The sequence below is a fragment of the Trifolium pratense genome, linkage group LG3 (assembly GCF_020283565.1).
Source record: "Trifolium pratense cultivar HEN17-A07 linkage group LG3, ARS_RC_1.1, whole genome shotgun sequence".
Classification (NCBI taxonomy): domain Eukaryota; kingdom Viridiplantae; phylum Streptophyta; class Magnoliopsida; order Fabales; family Fabaceae; genus Trifolium; species Trifolium pratense.
Window position 1 is genome coordinate 7,322,783 of NC_060061.1, and position 17,694 is coordinate 7,340,476.

The 17,694-nt window shown below is 32.7% G+C and overlaps 2 protein-coding genes across 2 annotated transcripts; one reads left to right on the forward strand and one right to left on the reverse strand.

Moving 5' to 3' along the window:
- Positions 1 to 2,521: 2,521 nt before the first annotated feature.
- Positions 2,522 to 8,551, forward strand: LOC123916082 (MACPF domain-containing protein At4g24290-like). Its single transcript, XM_045967431.1, has 7 exons — positions 2,522 to 2,981; positions 3,744 to 3,982; positions 4,534 to 4,723; positions 5,644 to 5,700; positions 5,998 to 6,190; positions 6,891 to 7,057; positions 7,538 to 8,551. Exons 1-7 carry the CDS (start codon positions 2,730 to 2,732, stop codon positions 8,222 to 8,224), a joined length of 1,785 nt encoding a protein of 594 aa, XP_045823387.1. The 5' UTR covers positions 2,522 to 2,729; the 3' UTR covers positions 8,225 to 8,551.
- A 1,738-nt stretch (positions 8,552 to 10,289) lies between these two features.
- Positions 10,290 to 16,074, reverse strand: LOC123916083 (protein PSK SIMULATOR 1-like). The gene is made up of 12 exons (XM_045967432.1): positions 15,497 to 16,074; positions 14,498 to 14,823; positions 14,298 to 14,390; positions 14,100 to 14,190; positions 13,827 to 13,920; positions 13,472 to 13,569; positions 13,220 to 13,289; positions 12,992 to 13,095; positions 12,459 to 12,575; positions 11,751 to 11,827; positions 11,478 to 11,522; positions 10,290 to 11,364 (listed from the first exon to the last, which is right to left on the reverse strand). Exons 1-12 carry the CDS (start codon positions 15,794 to 15,796, stop codon positions 10,860 to 10,862), a joined length of 1,920 nt encoding a protein of 639 aa, XP_045823388.1. The 5' UTR covers positions 15,797 to 16,074; the 3' UTR covers positions 10,290 to 10,859.
- Between the last annotated feature and the right edge of the window lie 1,620 nt (positions 16,075 to 17,694).

A 17,694-nucleotide genomic window follows, 5' to 3' on the forward strand; every position in this document is an offset into this window, starting at 1 on the left:
TATATATTGTTTTGGATGTTTGATTTTCTTTTTGTTGGAATTAATTATGTGTTGTATTATATATAAAATTAATAGTTTTGAATAATTATTTGTGACTTTTATTTGGGAACTAAATTGGATTCTTAATTGTCTCTTTAAGGTTAAATCGGTTGATAGAGACATTATATTATATATGCAGGAGTTAGGGCTTCAACTTTGGACACTCACTTATTCATCTTAAGGGTGAAAATTTTAGGCATTAAACTATACTTGATAAAAATAATTATTAAAAAAAATAGATTCTTAATTTGGAGTGCTTTGGCCGGTTCTATTCTAAAAATAAAATAAAATTTCGATGCTTAATTTTTTTTTTTATATATATTTCTGATGCTTAACTTTTCAAATAGACTAGAAAATAGGGTTTTATTTTATTTAAAATATAATTAATGTAAATGGTAGCAGTGCTGTTTATAAAAGCATATGCTTTTAATCGATCTCTCTCTATTTTTATAAACAATATATGAACTAAAAAAATGTATAGGATTAAATTTGAAATATTCATAATTATTTTTGTTTTTAGTAAACTTTCTCCATTAAAGATAAGGCTAATGATATTGTCGAAATATGTTGGACACTAAATATAGACACATTTCTGTGTGCAAATCAATCTTTGTTTGTTCCAAACTCTAACCACCATAAATCAACTAGAGAAAAATGGTTCTTGTAACAACAACGTCTTCCTATAACCACAAAACCAAGAAATTCACATAATATCTGAGACTAGTGTCAATCTCAGATACAACGAGAGAATCATAATCGGCGGTGAGAGAGAATAGAGGCGGGAAGGAAAGTAAGGGTGGAAAGATAGAGAGAAAGTTGAAAGAAATATGTGGTGTATGTAGAACTGTCAAATGGGCTGGCCCAACCCAGTCCGGCCCAGTGGGCAAGACAATATATATGGACTAGTCTGACCCGGTCCAGTTATTGTTGGGCTATAAATTTATGAGCCCAGACCAGCCCGTATGGGTCATGTGGGCTAATGAGTTTGGCCCGTCCCATTTCATTTTATTTATTTTTCCATTTATTTGATTTTTTTTACATGACTTTGATGTATTAGTTCCTCGTAATTATCAATTTTATTGAGATATAATTGTATGCAAATGTAAATAATTTTTCATCAGCACTAAATATCAATTAAACTCAAGTTTGATTCTTATAAAATAAATAAAATCAAATTAATAAATTATAAATTTAAGTTTTTAAAGAGTTTTAGGTAAATATGACCCTTTTTATTATGTTTACACATTTAACTATATTTTTTATAACAAATTTTCAATTAGATGATAATTTTTATGTTTTAATTGATATTATTTTTACAAAAATATCATAATTTTTCGTTAATGGGTCGACCTGAAGTCCAATGACTAGCCCGGCCCAATTTTTCGTTTGGGCTAATGGGCTTGGGCCAAAAAGGCCCGGTTTCATTTGGGCTAGGATTTTTTAGGCCCGATCCGCCCAAGCCCTTGGGCTAATAGACCGGCCCATTTTTGACAGCTCTAGGTGTATGTCAATAAGTATTTGGTTAATTTTTTTACCTTAAATCTTAATATTTAAAGGTGAGTAAGTGAAATGTTCTTAGTTCGAACTCAGGCTCATACACATATAGTACGATGTTTCTACCAAACGAGCTATACTCATAAAAAAATTATTTTATTTCAACTAGAATTAATTTTTGTAAATGAATTAATTCAAATTTAATTTATATCATTGCATGATCAATTGTGCCTTAAAATCAATTGTGTGTAATTGTAGCATGTGATACAGAAGGCTATAGTCATAGTATTAACAGCCGCCGTGCTATCTCGAAGTTTGACTTTGTCTAGAGACAGACAACACAGTAACAGTAACACGGAGAGACAAACAGATCCTTTCATCATCAATGAATATTTTACCAACAACGACATGTTCAATATCAAAATATATTTAAAATTCCATTCAAACTATATTTATAGGTTATTACTCCATTATGATCATAGGATTAAGATTCAAAATAGTGGAAGAATTCACAAAAATGAACACCTTAAAGTATTGATTTGTTAAACTTAAAACGTGTAGTATAGTATGAATATTGAATCAAATATATTCTCGGCTGTAATTGTAAAGATTAATTGATCGAGCCGCATAGAACCGTCAAATTTAATAAAACTCATCATAAAAAAAGTTAATACTATTACATTTTCCAAATGCTCTTACCCACATGACATTCTTTTTTGTTACAACTATGATGTATTTTAGTGTTATTTAGTAAGAAAATAGTGTTATAAACGCAGAAATCGAAGTTCGAACTTGATACTCTATTTATCTGTAAAATTTTTAGCTACTAGATTATTCGGCAAAAAATAAATACGAGAATAACATTGGCATAAAAATAGAATTTCTAAAATAAAAGTAGTAAAATGGTTGAAAAAAGAAAAAGTTAGAAAACGTGACTAGTTTGACCAGTCAGTATTTGCAAAAAACATTACAGCATGTTCTAGGAAGAAAAGAAACACATAAATTAAAAGCGAATACAATAATAATAATACTAATACCATTTCTTTGACTATTCACAACAACAAACATCGTAGACGCCTTCTTCTTCTTCTTCTTCTTGTTTTGCTTTTTGTTTTGGTTTTCGCTTTTACTTTTGATAAATACAACAACTACTACAACTTCTTCTTCTCTGGTTAATCATCAATAACAAGAAGAACATGTCAAGTAATAAGAAGAAAGTGCTATCTGTTGAAGATGTAATCAAGTCCGTTGGATTAGGTTACGATCTAACACACGATCTCAGACTCAAATCATGCAAATATCATTCCAAATTAATTGCTATTGATCATGATAATCTTCGTACTATCCAACTTCCCGGTCGTGTTTCAATTCCCAATGTTCCCAAATCCATCAATTGTGATAAAGGCGATCGTATGAGATTGTCTTCTGATGTTCTTTCTTTTCAGCAGGTACCTCCTTTTCATTCTTTTTCTATAAACAAAGTTTCTTCATTTTTTAGTTTCAGCTCAACTTTATTATGTGGGTCTAGTCTAGCTCAGGGAACTTTACTAATTTTTGAGTTAATACTAACAAATTATTCATAATGGTGTTAATGAGCTCTCCCTAAGACGAATCCTTCAGTAGAACCCGAGTTCGATTCCTCGTGGGAACAATTATGGGCCAGACTTACTTACCTTATGACCGAACTCTGGATTACTCATACCTCTTTCCCCTAGTCTAATTAATATGATAGATGATTTCTAATTTCTAGGATTATTTTAGAATTTTGTTAATTTTGTTACAATTTATAGAACTAAAAATAACTCATTTTTATGTGTTCTTAGGGCATGTTGGGATAAACAGCTTATTTTGTAGCCTATAGCATAAGCGCTTATGAATAAGCTATTTCTATAACACAAGATAAAATAACATCAAACTGTTTTTGTATAATCTATAAGCTGTTTAGATAAGCTATCATGGAGAGCTTATGGAAATAAGCTGAAAATAATAGCTTCTGTACATGTAATAAGCTGTTTTCATAAGTTCTTCCAAACAATATCATAAGGCTTATGTCAGTAGATAAGCTCAAATAAGTCAATCCAAGCAGGCCGTTATTTTGGTGAATGAAATTATTTAGCATGTGTATTGTTGATATTATTGTTGTATTATTGAAGAGTAATTGTTTGTGTGACTGATTAGGCATATATGTCTTTTTGTTTTGTATCCTTTAGATGTCTGAGCAGTTCAACCAGGAGGTGTCACTGAATGGTAAGATTCCAACGGGCTATTTCAATTCTGCGTTTCAGTTTTCCGGAGTTTGGCAAAGAGATGCTGCAAATACCAAGACTCTTGCTTTTGACGGTGTATCCATCACACTTTACAACATAGCACTTGATAAAACGCACGTAGTTCTGAGTGATCATGTTAAACAAGCTGTTCCTTCGTCCTGGGATCCCGCTGCATTGGCAAGGTACTTTGAGAACTCAGCAAAATTGTCCTTTTCCCTTCTCTATATAACTATTGGCTTTCGGTTTAGCTGTTTTGAATCTCTGCTCGCTCGGGACTGGAGTCAGAGGTTCACGCTTCATTTCCTTGTGTTGTGCGATAAATATGATTTGTTATTCAGTTTAAAAAAAACGATATGGTATTTGTGTCAAAAGAATATTTTGGACACACAAAAATAGAGTTTTGGTACAATAATATAATGTAAAGCTAATAACAACGAGAATAGAGTTCAATAGGTTTATGTTAATACACCCTACTGGTGTCCATCATAGATAGTGCTGCTACCATTTTCCGACCCTTTGATGAAAGGTCTCATTCCTGCTCTCAACCAGGAAGAGCCTTGAATTTTTCATTATTTGCATCACAGTAGATTCCTCAACATTTCTCCTGTAATTGAAACAAATTTCTTATACACATTTAACTTCTTTTCCAGTTATTTGACTATTTCAATGAATGAGTCCACGTGCAATGTTTGAGTTGCATCTTGTAGATAATCTTTTCATCTTACCTTTTCAGGTTCATTGAGAAATATGGAACCCATGTTGTAGTCGGGGTGAAAATAGGGGGAACCGATATAATTTATGCAAAGCAGCAGTACTCGTCTCCTCTCCAACCTTCTGATGTACAGAAAAAACTGAAGGACTTGGCAGATGAATTATTCAGAGGGCAAGCTGGACAACGTAACACCAATGACGGGAAAGAAAAGGTTTAAAACTTTGCTGGTTCTTTTTTTGTTCTCTTTAAATTTGGTAATTGTATAAGATTACATCATGTATGTTGGTTGAAACTAGGTTGAGAATACATACTAGGGTTATCAACTATTTCCTATAACTTTAGGACTACACTATGTTACATTCAAATGCCCTTTCTGAAGAAAAAAATTGTTGTGATTTTTCTGAATATTGGCAGGTGAACTATGGAATCTATCAAAACAAGTTTGTATTTTTAGATTTTAGGGCGTGTCAAATATAAAATAACAAGATAATATGTGCCTTCATAAAACGGATCTCTGAAACTTTACTAACGTAAATATATATATATGGCTTGAGCCCTTGGAGTATGCTCCTCTCAAGGTCTCAGGTTCGATTCCCACTGGTGCCAATTTCGGTGGGCTAAGTCCATACAGAGCAAAAAAAACTCTGGCTTTAAATGGGGCCCCCGCAAGTGGGCGGTGGGATTGGTCCCCTTGGATTAGTCGGTCCTAAGGCCGGATACCAAGTTTTCAAAAATAAAATAAAATAAATAATATATATATATATATATATATATATATATATATATATATATATATATATATATATATATATATATATATATATATTAATTTGGGAACATGTTTCTCTTTAGTATTCTATATCATGTTATAAGTTAAAGGAATCTTGTATTTTAATCCCTTATTATTGTAGATGGTAGAACAGAAAGGAATTTATTGAGTTTCGGTTCACATCCTTCATTTAATTTTTTTAAATTGGGAGCAACAATGTATGCAAAACAGCCAGCATAGCTTATATTTCGGTTCACATTCTAATATTTTCATCTGAGTTATATGGGTTGATCCCATTTGTTTCTGGTAAATCTATGCAAGACAGCCAGCATAACTTATATTTTCATATCTTTTCCCCGCAGTTTATGGCCGGACTAGGATTCCCTGACATTCAAGCTCAATCCTACCATGAAACAGAGGTAAATAATTGTTTTTATGCCAGCTACAGAATCCTTCTTGTTACCTACGCTATTATTGCTGGTTCTGGCTCCCTAGGGTGTCCGTTCTTTTATAATATAAATTGCTGTGTAGCAGGAAGACAACTGAATGTTACTAGAGTTGTTTGTGCATTGTTCTTAAAAAGTTCCTGGGTTTTCTGTTACAAATTTTAAATATCGTTATCAAAGACACTTCATTAATCTATAATTATTTTACTTACAAAGGGAAAACACAACAAATATTCTTACTATTTTCCTTCTTCTCATCAAACATTTTAGGTTCAGGATATCAAGTTTATGTACAAGAGGAAAGGTGGAAATGGGAAAAAAAATCTAAGTCATAATGAGTGGTGCCAAACTGTTTTGTCTCAACCTGATGTAATATCAATGTCATTCATACCAATTACATCTCTACTTGGTGGAATAAATGGGAGCGGATATTTAACTCATGCCATAAACCTCTATTTACGATGTAAGCTACTAAGCATGACTCCTTTAGTCATTTACTTATTTACATTTGGTTTCAAAGCCTATGCTGCGGCTTTATAGACTTTTTAAAGCCTACTTGTTTGGATGGAGACTTTTTAGGGGAGGACTTTGGTTGGAGGGCTAAGTCTCTATTTTGAAATATATATTTTAAATAGATTCAAAGGACGTTATAAATGATCATATAATACTTCAATCACATTTAATTTATTTTTAAACATATTTTATAGTGTCCTTAATTTAATAAAGAAAAGTAAGTCTTCCCCTCCAAAACCCTGCATCCAAACATAAACTCACAGGTTCTTGGTTTAGTAACATTGTATAAACATGCAAAGAGACTTCAATTAAAACGAGTTCAGTTAAAATGCAATTATTGTCAGTTCCACTGTTATGTTATGTAACATCATTATTACCAACATACCACTGAAAAATTACATGTCCTTGTAATAGCTATTGTTCTGCAATTTATAAGTTAAAATGAAAGTGCTCAATGAGTTTAGGCTTCACCCCTCCACTCCTTTACATAGTTTGACAGTGGCCAAATGATGTTGTAGCTGTAGTTTTCTATGTTATTGAAAGCAGTCTATGATAATGTATACGCTATAATTGTAATTTTTAGTCCTTTCACTAGTTATAAAAAATGCATGCAAGATATAAAAATCGCTCACTGTAACTTCTAACTGCAGATAAGCCATCAATTGAAGAGCTGCATCAATTTTTGGAGTTCCAGCTTCCAAGGCAATGGGCCCCTGTATTTGGTGAACTTGCCGTTGGTCCTGATAGAAAGTCACAGAGTTCTTCATCTTTACAATTCAGTTTTATGGGTCCTAAGCTCTATGTAAACACAACACCGGTAATGCTGCTTGTTTTATGCAGAACTTTTTTTTATCCAATTGCCTTGTTTTTATCTTTGGTTCTGTCACAAACCAACTACTAGAACCCCGTGCTAGCGTGCTTGTCTCATTAATCATTTTCACATCTTTGTGTACTAAAATAAATTTCAGAACAAAGCCTTTATTTTCATATAAAACAGTTCAATTTTAGTGACTACAGTATATTTTATGTTTCTGAGAGCTGTACGTCATCCTTGCATCATATATACATCTCTACTAAATAACCCTAAGTTTTGACTGAAAATCTTTTCGTCGGGAGCTGTTTAGTGTTTATGAGATAAATTTTGTTGGTAATACTCAATACTCATTAGTTGTATTAATGAAGTCACTTGGTCTTATTTTCTTTATTTAGTCATTCAAATTCAAAACAGTGCATTGTTAGATCTTCTGTGCGTTACACATGTGGCGATTTATTTGGACTGACCTCAAACTTCTTACAGGTTGATGTAGGGATGAAGCCTGTGACAGGCCTTCGATTGTATTTGGAAGGAAAGAAAAGTAATTGTTTGGCAATCCATTTACAGCACCTTTCCACCCTCCCCAAGACATTCCAACTTGAGAACAACGCTAATGGAAATGTAGCTGATGCCGCTGCAGAGCGTAAATACTATGAAAAGGTCCAGTGGAAGAGTTTTTCTCATATTTGCACGGCTCCTGTTGAATCCTACGACGACAATACTGTTGTGACTGGTGCTCACTTCGAAGTGGGAGAAACTGGTATGAAAAAAGTTCTCTTCCTAAGACTTCATTTCCGTAAAGTTACCAATGCAACCCGTGTGAGAGCACCAGAATGGGATGGTTCACCTGGCTTGACCCAGAAATCTGGAATGATCTCAACCTATATCAGCGCTCGGTTTTCAGGTCCACAAAAACCACCGCCACCACAGCCATCAGAAGTAAATGTGAACTCTGCTTTATACCCTGGTGGGCCTCCTGTGCCTGCTCAGTCGCCTAAACTTCTGAGGTTTGTCGACACAACAGAAATGACAAGAGGACCACAAGATTTGCCTGGCTACTGGGTTGTGTCTGGGGCAAGGCTTTATGTGGAGAGGGGTAAAATATCACTTAAAGTAAAATATTCTCTTTTAACCGTGATTTTGCCAGATGAAGAGACAGCAAGTTATTGAAACTATTGAATGTGGAAGAGGTGGAAGATGAATTCTCATCAGATTAAGTAGTTCAATGAGATGTGCGTGTGTAAATAATAGTGTCTGATTCTTTTCTATTGTACATTTGCTCTATTCATTATAGGTGTTACTATTTGATGTTGTCATTATTATTTGTGTATACCTACACAACAAATCTTTTGGGAGAATTCCTTGATGTAGTTTTGAGAAAAGCTTGTGTGATCAATCATGCTCCTTAGTTTTTTGTTCTGTATGTTTATGAATGTATTTTTGTATTGGTGACTTCTTGCATGCAGACAATGAAAAAGGGCTTTAATTTCAACTCTACTCTACTCTACTTCTTGCATGTGTCTGTAGTTGATTCTTCTCAAAGCCTTTTAGTGATTTTTTTTTTTTTGAAAAACTAACATCCAACTAATACGACCTGTGTCCCTTTCTATAAGCTTCCTTTGCAATTTTAATATGTGTATATATTAATTAAAGGGTTTTGCTATAAGACACCCACCTTCAAATTAGAAGGTGTCTGTTAGCAAGCTACACCTTTGCTAGTTGACAAAAATATTTAACTTTTTTCTTAAACAACCAAAAAAGGAGGGGCATGACTGTAATTAATTAATATTTATTAAAAAAAACTAAAATTCCAATTTTTGCTTCTTTGTCCAATTGGTCAGCAATGCATATTGCTATTTTTGGTTGAACAAATTTTGGTCAGGTGAATCATCCTCTTCTTTACCTATTCTAGAAGCTCTTAAATAGCCAATAGAATTGAAAGATTAAATCTTTGCGGCGGTTAAAATTTTCTAAATTATTTTAAATTTAAAAATTAGTTTAAGGAATGAAACAAATCTAAAAAAATTGCAAGTAGCTCAGAAACATTATTTCCGGCAACAACAACAAAGAAGCTAAAGTGATTTTTTTTTTATCAAAACAATAAGTCTTCATTTTTTTATCAACCCATTGGTCATTCATTACGGAGAGGCCTGATAAAAAAAAAATGGAAATTGAATGATGAAGAAAAATAAAATCAATTTTTGCTCTGATAAAAAAAAATTAGTTTAAATGAAGAAAAAAAAAAATTGGTTCAAAGAAGAAGATCTCATGACCTTCAACTAGAAAATTGGGATTTTTGTTTTTTATAATTATATGTTAATTACGGTAATACCCCTCCTTGTTTAAGAAAAAAGTTAGATATTTTTGTCAACTAGCAAAGGTGTAGCTTGCTAAAAGACACCTTCTAATTTGAAGGTGGGTGTCTTATAGCAAAACCCTTAATTAAAATGTATATAAATGTTTTTAAAATATTGCATTTACCTATTTCGATATCTACTTCAAGTCCTGCCTGTCTTCAGCATTGTGATTATAGCAGTAATAGTTTTCAAAACATTGTAAAAAATAAAAATATCTTATGATATTGGTCAACCAAAGACGCAATGATTGACCAGTGTGTCTTGCTTGTGGTTTGAACAAGTAATTATGCGTAGGATATAATTGACTCAAACGTCAAATGCAATAGTAGATCACGGATGGTTCCTAAAGGAAAACATTTCCTGCCGTAACTGTCGCAGATATAGCTCTGAACCGTTCGATCTGAATGAACAATTAAGATTAATTTACTGCATAAGTTATCTGAACCGTCCATCTCAAATGAACAACGCAGATTTATTACTGCGTGAAACGTGATAATTGAACTGCAGGCAAGGCAATCCTGGTCTGGTTCCGAAAAGATATACACGATCGGTCGATGTAAATTAATTTTACATTTACATTCAGTGAAAATCCACTAATCCACTAATTTGCCATATTATTCCACTTTTGATTGTTTTAAAATTTATCTTTTGACATGAAAAAAATAGTTGTTTTTGTGTTGAATGTCTGTGTAAAATTAATTTAAATTGACAATATATGTTTATTAAACTCATAATCCGAGTTTACCTGTGGTGCATAATTATTAAATCTTAAATTGGTTAATATATGTATGAATATAATGACCCTCATATTATATGAACAATTTTTATCTATCTTCAATCCAATAATTATGCTTATTAAGACTGGAAGAATTTATTTATTTATAAAAACATAAAAGAATGCTAGTATTTTTATATATTATCTCATTGACATCTATATAGCATCAAATCAAAGCCATCATCAATCTATTTTCTTTATCCACAGTATTTCTATGTATTATCCCATTGACAAGAACTACTTGCTACCTATCACAGGATAACAAAAAAAAATGTAGTTACAAAGACTTTGAATTGTCAATAGGTATAGGCAAAGAGAAACAAACCAATAATTATATAATACATGCAATGCAGAACTACTATGATAGGTACCAAATCCTCATTGTCTATACACTCCAAGAATCAAAAAACTGAATCCACTCAGCTACAATAGAAGTCGACACTGCAGTCGCATTGATCCAGGCAAGAAAGCCTATGGCCTCAACAACCTCCGTGGTAAAGACGATATGTACATTATGATACGATACAACATTTCACCAAAACCAAGCTCCTAATGAAGCTAAGGAATCCGAGATGCCAGAAGATCTGCCAAAATCTGACATCCAACGCTTGCAGTATGAATATGGTTGTATATTTACACAGAGAAAGAACATTCTTAAGAATAGTTGCGCATATTATCTGACCACATTTACTCTGTCAATCACATCCAATGCTCTCTTTTTGTCAATACCAAAATCAATCACAGGAACCTTAGAGCAAATTCTGTTATAAGACAATTCCTTGTTTCTACTTGTTGAGTAACTGTTACTTTTAATCAGTTTGCTGTTATCTGTCAACGCCGTTTTCACACTGTCAAAGTCCAAGCTTTTACTTTTATTCATCCCTCTAACAGGAATTTTGTTACTTACATCTTTCAGCATGATCTGCTCGTCTGTTGTTAGCAATGGCGATACGACATTTGTAGATTGTTGATTTGTTTTTTGCAGGACAGTGCCAACGGGAGACTTGATGGCAGACTTTAATTCTCCAACATCACTCCCGGCTTTACTTTTGACTGCCAATCGGTGAAGCCACAAGAGAAGTTCAAGAATATAGTTTTCTACTTTTTCTTTATCTGCATGGTGAAATGTTTCAATTCGCATTACATCATTCTTCGCGGTTTTCTTATTTAGATCAGAACTGCAAGAATCAAACAAGGATTTTAAAAAGAAAGTTGGGACAAAAAAGAAGATAAGTGGAAAAAAGAAAAAAGTAAGTGTAGTAGATGCAACATATTGTTACTTAGTACTTACCCAGTGCTTGCCCACTCCCCAACCCAACCAAAACCATGATGTGCTCTGAATCAATTTTAGCGCAACCAAACAAAAGAAAAAGAATAAACAGTTAGTTTATATAGTAAGTAAATAAACCAATGATCGAATGTAATCACATGTGTCGGTGTTGGACACCAGACATGTCTTCAATCGGGAGTGTCAGTGCCACATAGTATTTTTTGTGTGTGCGTGAGCGCTACATAGCGTGTGTGTGTGTGTGTGTGTGTGCTACATAGTATTTGGACATCTTACTTGGCTGTGTTTGTAGCAATCGGAACCAACCAATGCAAAGTTTTCTCCATCTCCTGTTTAATATTTGCTACAGTGAGCTGCAGGAAACAGACAGCAAACACATGTAAAAAACACAAACACAACAAAAGTAAAAATAAAATAATATACAACATTTTCTGCATTGGTTGAAAGTGGAAAACTGAACAGCTGAAAAGAAATATCTAAAATCATTTTCCTTGACATTCAGATTAAACATGCTGCTGTTGCAGTGTGCTAAAATCTACGAAGGTCGTAAATCTTATGGATTAGTGTTACTTTCTTTGGTAGCCCTTTTTGACTATTTTGAAAGTTGGTACATTCTACAGTTATAGGAGACAAATGTTGAATAATACTGGATTTATATGTCATGTAGACATGTACCATGCAGTTTCTGTTTGCTATTTTGGAAATACAACGGAAATTGTCAAATTTTCAATTAAAATATAATCTTGTTTTGGAAAATGATTTTGTTGAAATAAGTTGTGATGGTTTTGTGGCTTATTTTGCGTTAACATTGTCTGGCTACCTGTAATGAATTGAGATAGGAACGTATAGACTTGTAAACTTTTGCCCTCTAATCGAGTGTCCGCTAGACACAATGTGTGACCTTAAGAATTTCCATATTGTCTCCGTCTAAACCACTATGTTCTCATTTTAAACATTTGTAAGAATCGATAGATGAGAACATACCTCTTCTGCAACATGAAACGTAGGTAATTTGGAACGCAAAGTTAATTTTATATTAGGAGGTAAGCCCTGATATAATGTGTCCCTTGTATTTGCAGGCATAGAACCGGATCTAGCTACCTGATAAAATTACCACAAGCTTAGAACAGTATTTTTTTAGCGCATAAGCTAAACCACACATGACAGTTGACAGACATTTTTTAAAACCTATTAACAAGTATAGTCGCACAAGATAGTCTCTGTTAGAATATAAGAAAATATCTTTGATATTATATTAGAATATCTTAATCTTATGATAGTCTGATATATACCATGAGCTCTAAAGTGATTCAGGCACAAACAAATCATATGCCAATCATCAAATGACCAATAATAAATGTACAACCTGATCAAAGCTCAATAGTCTTGAATCAAATAAGTAGTGACCTAGTTCCCTATTCCATTTAAGTAATTTTTTTAATTAAGAGATACTGATAAAGAACACTGTTAGCACTTATCGTGTTATGAAATAATTACAATGAAAAAGAAATACTTACTAGAGTATCCATTTGGAGCACTATATTTGCATAATGCAAAGAGAGGCCTGCAGGACCCAATCTTTGGCGATTGCTTTTGGATTGAATAAATGGTTTACGTCCATCTGCAGATATCCATGGATAGCATCGTTGCAGTTATGAAGCAAAATACAACTTTCATATGACCGAGACTAGAAGAAAGTAATAAAACAAGTGAAGTAAAATCTCGATGCCTTTAGTAGGTCATACCGTCACTGCCAAAGGCTTTATTTATCTCCAAATGCAAAAAGTGAACTATGTCTACAAGCTTCTCCATAACCTGTAATTCATTAGATTATGAGTTATACTCTTATCTCTCAATTCTCAAGTATGTGATGCTAAAAATGAATCGACCTCTGCAAATAAAAACATCTTTAGAGTTTATGTACTACAGTAGTACAGTACTACTTCCAGCATTATACATGGATAGAATACGAAGAAAGTATAAAACATATAGATTACCTCCTCCAAACTTCTGGACCATAGCGACTTCTTCTTCAAATGCTTAACGTGCTTCTTTTGACTTCTAAGTTCTGCCTTCAAGATTGAAAGGCTGTCACCTATATGATGAAGAAGAGTCCAACAAATTCAGAAATCAGTGCAGTTTTTGTGGATCTAAAACCATGGAATCAATAAGTTTAATACATACTCTCTACCCTCTAAATGCTTATTCTATAAAAAAATTACAATACCAGATTAATATTCTTTTTTGAATTAGAACTCTTTCAAAATTTGGATTTTAATATTGTTGTCAATTATTACTTCCAGAAACAAGAGTTGCATGTTACGTGAAGGGAATTATTATTCGATTACTTACCGCTATGAGCTGCACTTGGATTGTCCTCCTCGTCACGCTTATGCTGATAATCTTGAGCAAATCTATCCAAAGCATGTAACTCGTGGTATAATTCCTGAGGCCATCGAATGATAAAGTTGAATACAATCCAAATGGAAACAAAATCACTGGATATAGATATTTTATGAAGATATTGATTGTCCAGAAGAAACTAAAATACATTTTTTCATCTTCAAAAGTAACTGAATATCTGGAGCAATTGTAAATATTTGTTTAGCAAAGGAATACACTCACCGCCGTATGTTGAACTAAACTCATCAAATGCTGCATTAATAATTCTGCCTCCTCCTTTGTTTGTCTTTGAGAATTAAGTTCTCTGCTAATTCTAAAATTTTCAACAAAAATACTAGTCAGAACAAAAATAGTCGGCTATTTTCCCCTGCAATGCAAGGCTAAAGTCTAGACAAATTGAGTGAATACAATTTATATTACTTCTCAAAGTATCGATCCAAGTTGTGCCACTGAGGATCCTTTGAACGATTTCCAAAACGTATCACCTCATCAGAAAACACTTTCAATTCATCCCTGGAAACATAACCAAAAACCATAGCCGGTTGGCATTTCATAGAGTCATGATAATCTAAAACATTTGAAATTTAGCTTGTTAATGGAACAGAAGCACCTTCCATTACCTCTTGTCTGCAGCAACAATCCTTAGAAGTTCGTCCATATCCTTTGATACTAAATCTTGAATACCTTCTAACTTAAGCACTTCTTCTTTCAAATGTTTAATATTTTTTGTCGAAAGAGATTCCATGAGTGTAAAACCCTTGACAATAGTGTTTGCAACCTCAAATGCTAAAATACCAACTTCATTCCCCTTTGTTACAGCTCCATATGCAAAGCCGCCACCAGAATTTAAATTTGTCATACTACTCCCAAGTGTGTCCAGAACATCAACCGCTTTCCCGAATCCTTTAGTGCCAGCTCTGCCTAGGCGTGAACTCACCTCTGAGACCTGAAATAGAAAGACCTTAGTCTTCATTTTTCTCATTATTCAACTTATCCCCTTTCACTTAGTTCAAACATTACTTCCTCATGGATCACACTGTGTTTCTTTCCCCGCATTGGACAAAGATCACTCTCAATTTGAAATGAGGATTGAGCAGAAAAATGTAACAGGTGGTTGTGGAATAAAATTTAAAAGATGCAATTTTAGAACAACTCCCTCTATCTAACTTCTAACCAAACCCAATCCATCACTAATTGCAACGTGTTTCACGATTCATCAACATACCTTATTTGTCTAAGATTACTAATTGATTGAAGACCTTGTCTGAATAAACAATTTAATTAAGCACTCATTGCCTAAACGCTTATCATATAAGTGTTTGTGTATAAGTTGTTTTTATAACAAAAGATAAAAAAGTAAAATTGTTTTCATATAAGCTACTACTATAATCAGTTTTGAATCTTTTGATATGCTAGCATTGAGAGCTTGTGGAAATAAATTGAACAATTTATGGACATGTTACCATAAAATCTTCCAAACACAACTATTTATGCCAGCAGATAAACTCAAATAAGTCAATCTAAACATCCCTAAATTCAGAGATTGAACACATAATCAGAATGCTATAAAACAAACAAAAGAAGGGTGTGTGTGTGTAATCATAAATTAACCAACCTACCTTAGCAACAGCAGCTTGCCTTGATCTTACTGACCTAGACTTATGTGAAAAAGAATCAGCATAGCGTGGAATTCCATCATAGAAATCATCATGACTAGTTCCAGAAGCAATAGCAGCAGCAACAGCTTCTTCCTCCTTTTTCTTATCAATTCCCTCCTTTGCACTTGTCAAATCACTAGTATGCTTATGATTATTCTTATTACCACCACCAACACCAGATTTATGATTATCACCATAATGTTCTTTCTTTTTAGCAAACACCTTGTCACTTTTTGTAGACTTAGAACAAAGACCCCCCATATCAAAAATTCAATCTTTTTATTAAAAAATCAATCTTTAAGCAAAAAAGAATAATAAGAACAAAAGAAAACTTGAGTAGTAGCTCAGTTCTTTCTTCCAAATCAATGACCAATATCAAAAAAGAACACCCTTTTATTTAATGAAACAAAATAGTAATAAAGTGGTAACTTAAAGAAGCAAGAATAGGTTGAAATTTTTGGTTAATACTATGAAAGAAGGGAGGTTGAAAATTAGGGAAGAAAAAGTCCACACTCAAAAAATGATTATGAATATAATAAGAAAAATGCTAAAGTTATTTTCAATGTTTTAATGATGTGAAAAGTTATTCTCTCTCATCATTAACTTTATCATTTGTTTCCGTTTTTAGTATGCTTAACTAGTGCCCCTACCCCAGGGCACATTTTAGCATGACCCGTATAATAATGACGGAATAGAGGAAAGGAAAATCATGGTTTTTTATTTTAATGTTTAATGTTTATGTTATGACAATCAAAGAGACATAAGGCGGCGATTGTGGTAGGTCAAAGGTAAGCAAGAAGAAGCAACCAAACGCTGATTATTGCCAACACGGCAAGTGTGGTCATTGTTCAACCTTCTCCGCGGCTGACCAAACAACAACTATTTGCGTATAACATCTGCTATGTACTTTTATCCATTACTACTATTTTGACCTCTTTTAAATAGTCCATTTTAATATGGACAAAACACCAATCAATCAAAGATTCTAAATTGTACCTAAATCAACTCTATAAAATCGGTCTGTAAGGTGAGAATTATCTCAACTTTATAAATATATATTTATATTATCTTGCAACCGATGTATAACTTCTTAACATTCCCTCGTGTCGTGCACTACTAGACTCGGTTTGGGACGCGGATAAACGGTGGATGATCCGATCAGAACCTGATAGCATGTGGTCCAGTGGATCGTGAAGGAGACTCTAATATATGTGTTTATAAAGTAGAATCAAATCCTCAAAGCCGGTTTTGTAGGGTTGAACTATATCTAACTCTAAATTCTAAGATGTCGAAGTTCGAATTTCGGACACCCCACTTATTGACATTAAAAGTTGAATTACTAGTCACTAAATAAATTATGTCACAAAAAAAAAGTTTTGCTCTCTCCAAAATCATTTTTTTAATAATATATAGAATCATATTTTTATTTTTTTTCAATTTTTAGTCTTATTAAAATTTAATAATAATTTTAGTCTTCTATAATAATATTATAGTTTGTAAGAATAGTTTCTATTTTGAACTTCTTTACAAAAGATCGATACTTTTAGTCTTTTAAAATAGTCCCCATAAAACAGAAATAGGGACTAAAAGTCAATAGTTTTTTTTTTATTTTTTTTAGATAAGTAAAATGAGTAATTCATTATAAGTAACATTTTTTACCGATTATGAACTATAGGAAGTCAATAATTTTGTTTAAAAGTTCTATTTATATAACCTTATTATTTAACAGTTGAGACACATGCAGATCTAGTGTGACAATCTCGGAATGATGTGTGTCACCAAAATATTTTGATTATGTTTTTTTTTCCTGTATTGAGGAGTAATTGAGATGTAAGATATCTATCCCTATATATATATATATATATATATATATATATATATATATATATATATATATATAGTGTGGAATTTTCATAATATTAATAATACCATTGATTTTTTTTAGCATAAATTTTTTTTTATTAACAAACTCACAATAACACAAGACATATTTTTTTTAATATAAATTTACATAATACTCCCTTCGTCGCAAATCATAAGGGAAAAAATCTCATTTTTTTTGTCCCAAATTATACGGAAAAAACCATTTTCAAGAATGTTTTTTTTCCTAATCTCATAAAATTAAATGCAAATTGCATTTAATTTTCTCTTTCTCCCAT

Excerpts from the sequence above, each read along its gene's own strand:
- LOC123916082 (XM_045967431.1), top strand. The coding sequence starts at position 2,730 with ATGTCAAGTAATAAGAAGAAAGTGCTATCTGTTGAAGATGTAATCAAG. Across the intron at positions 2,982-3,743 it reads ATGTTCTTTCTTTTCAGCAG|ATGTCTGAGCAGTTCAACCA; the intron begins GTACCTCCTTTT and ends TGTATCCTTTAG. Across the intron at positions 7,058-7,537 it reads TCTATGTAAACACAACACCG|GTTGATGTAGGGATGAAGCC; the intron begins GTAATGCTGCTT and ends AACTTCTTACAG.
- LOC123916083 (XM_045967432.1), bottom strand. The coding sequence starts at position 15,796 with ATGGGGGGTCTTTGTTCTAAGTCTACAAAAAGTGACAAGGTGTTTGCT. Across the intron at positions 13,921-14,099 it reads GTTTAGTTCAACATACGGCG|GAATTATACCACGAGTTACA; the intron begins GTGAGTGTATTC and ends CGATGGCCTCAG. Across the intron at positions 13,290-13,471 it reads GGTCCAGAAGTTTGGAGGAG|GTTATGGAGAAGCTTGTAGA; the intron begins GTAATCTATATG and ends AATGAATTACAG.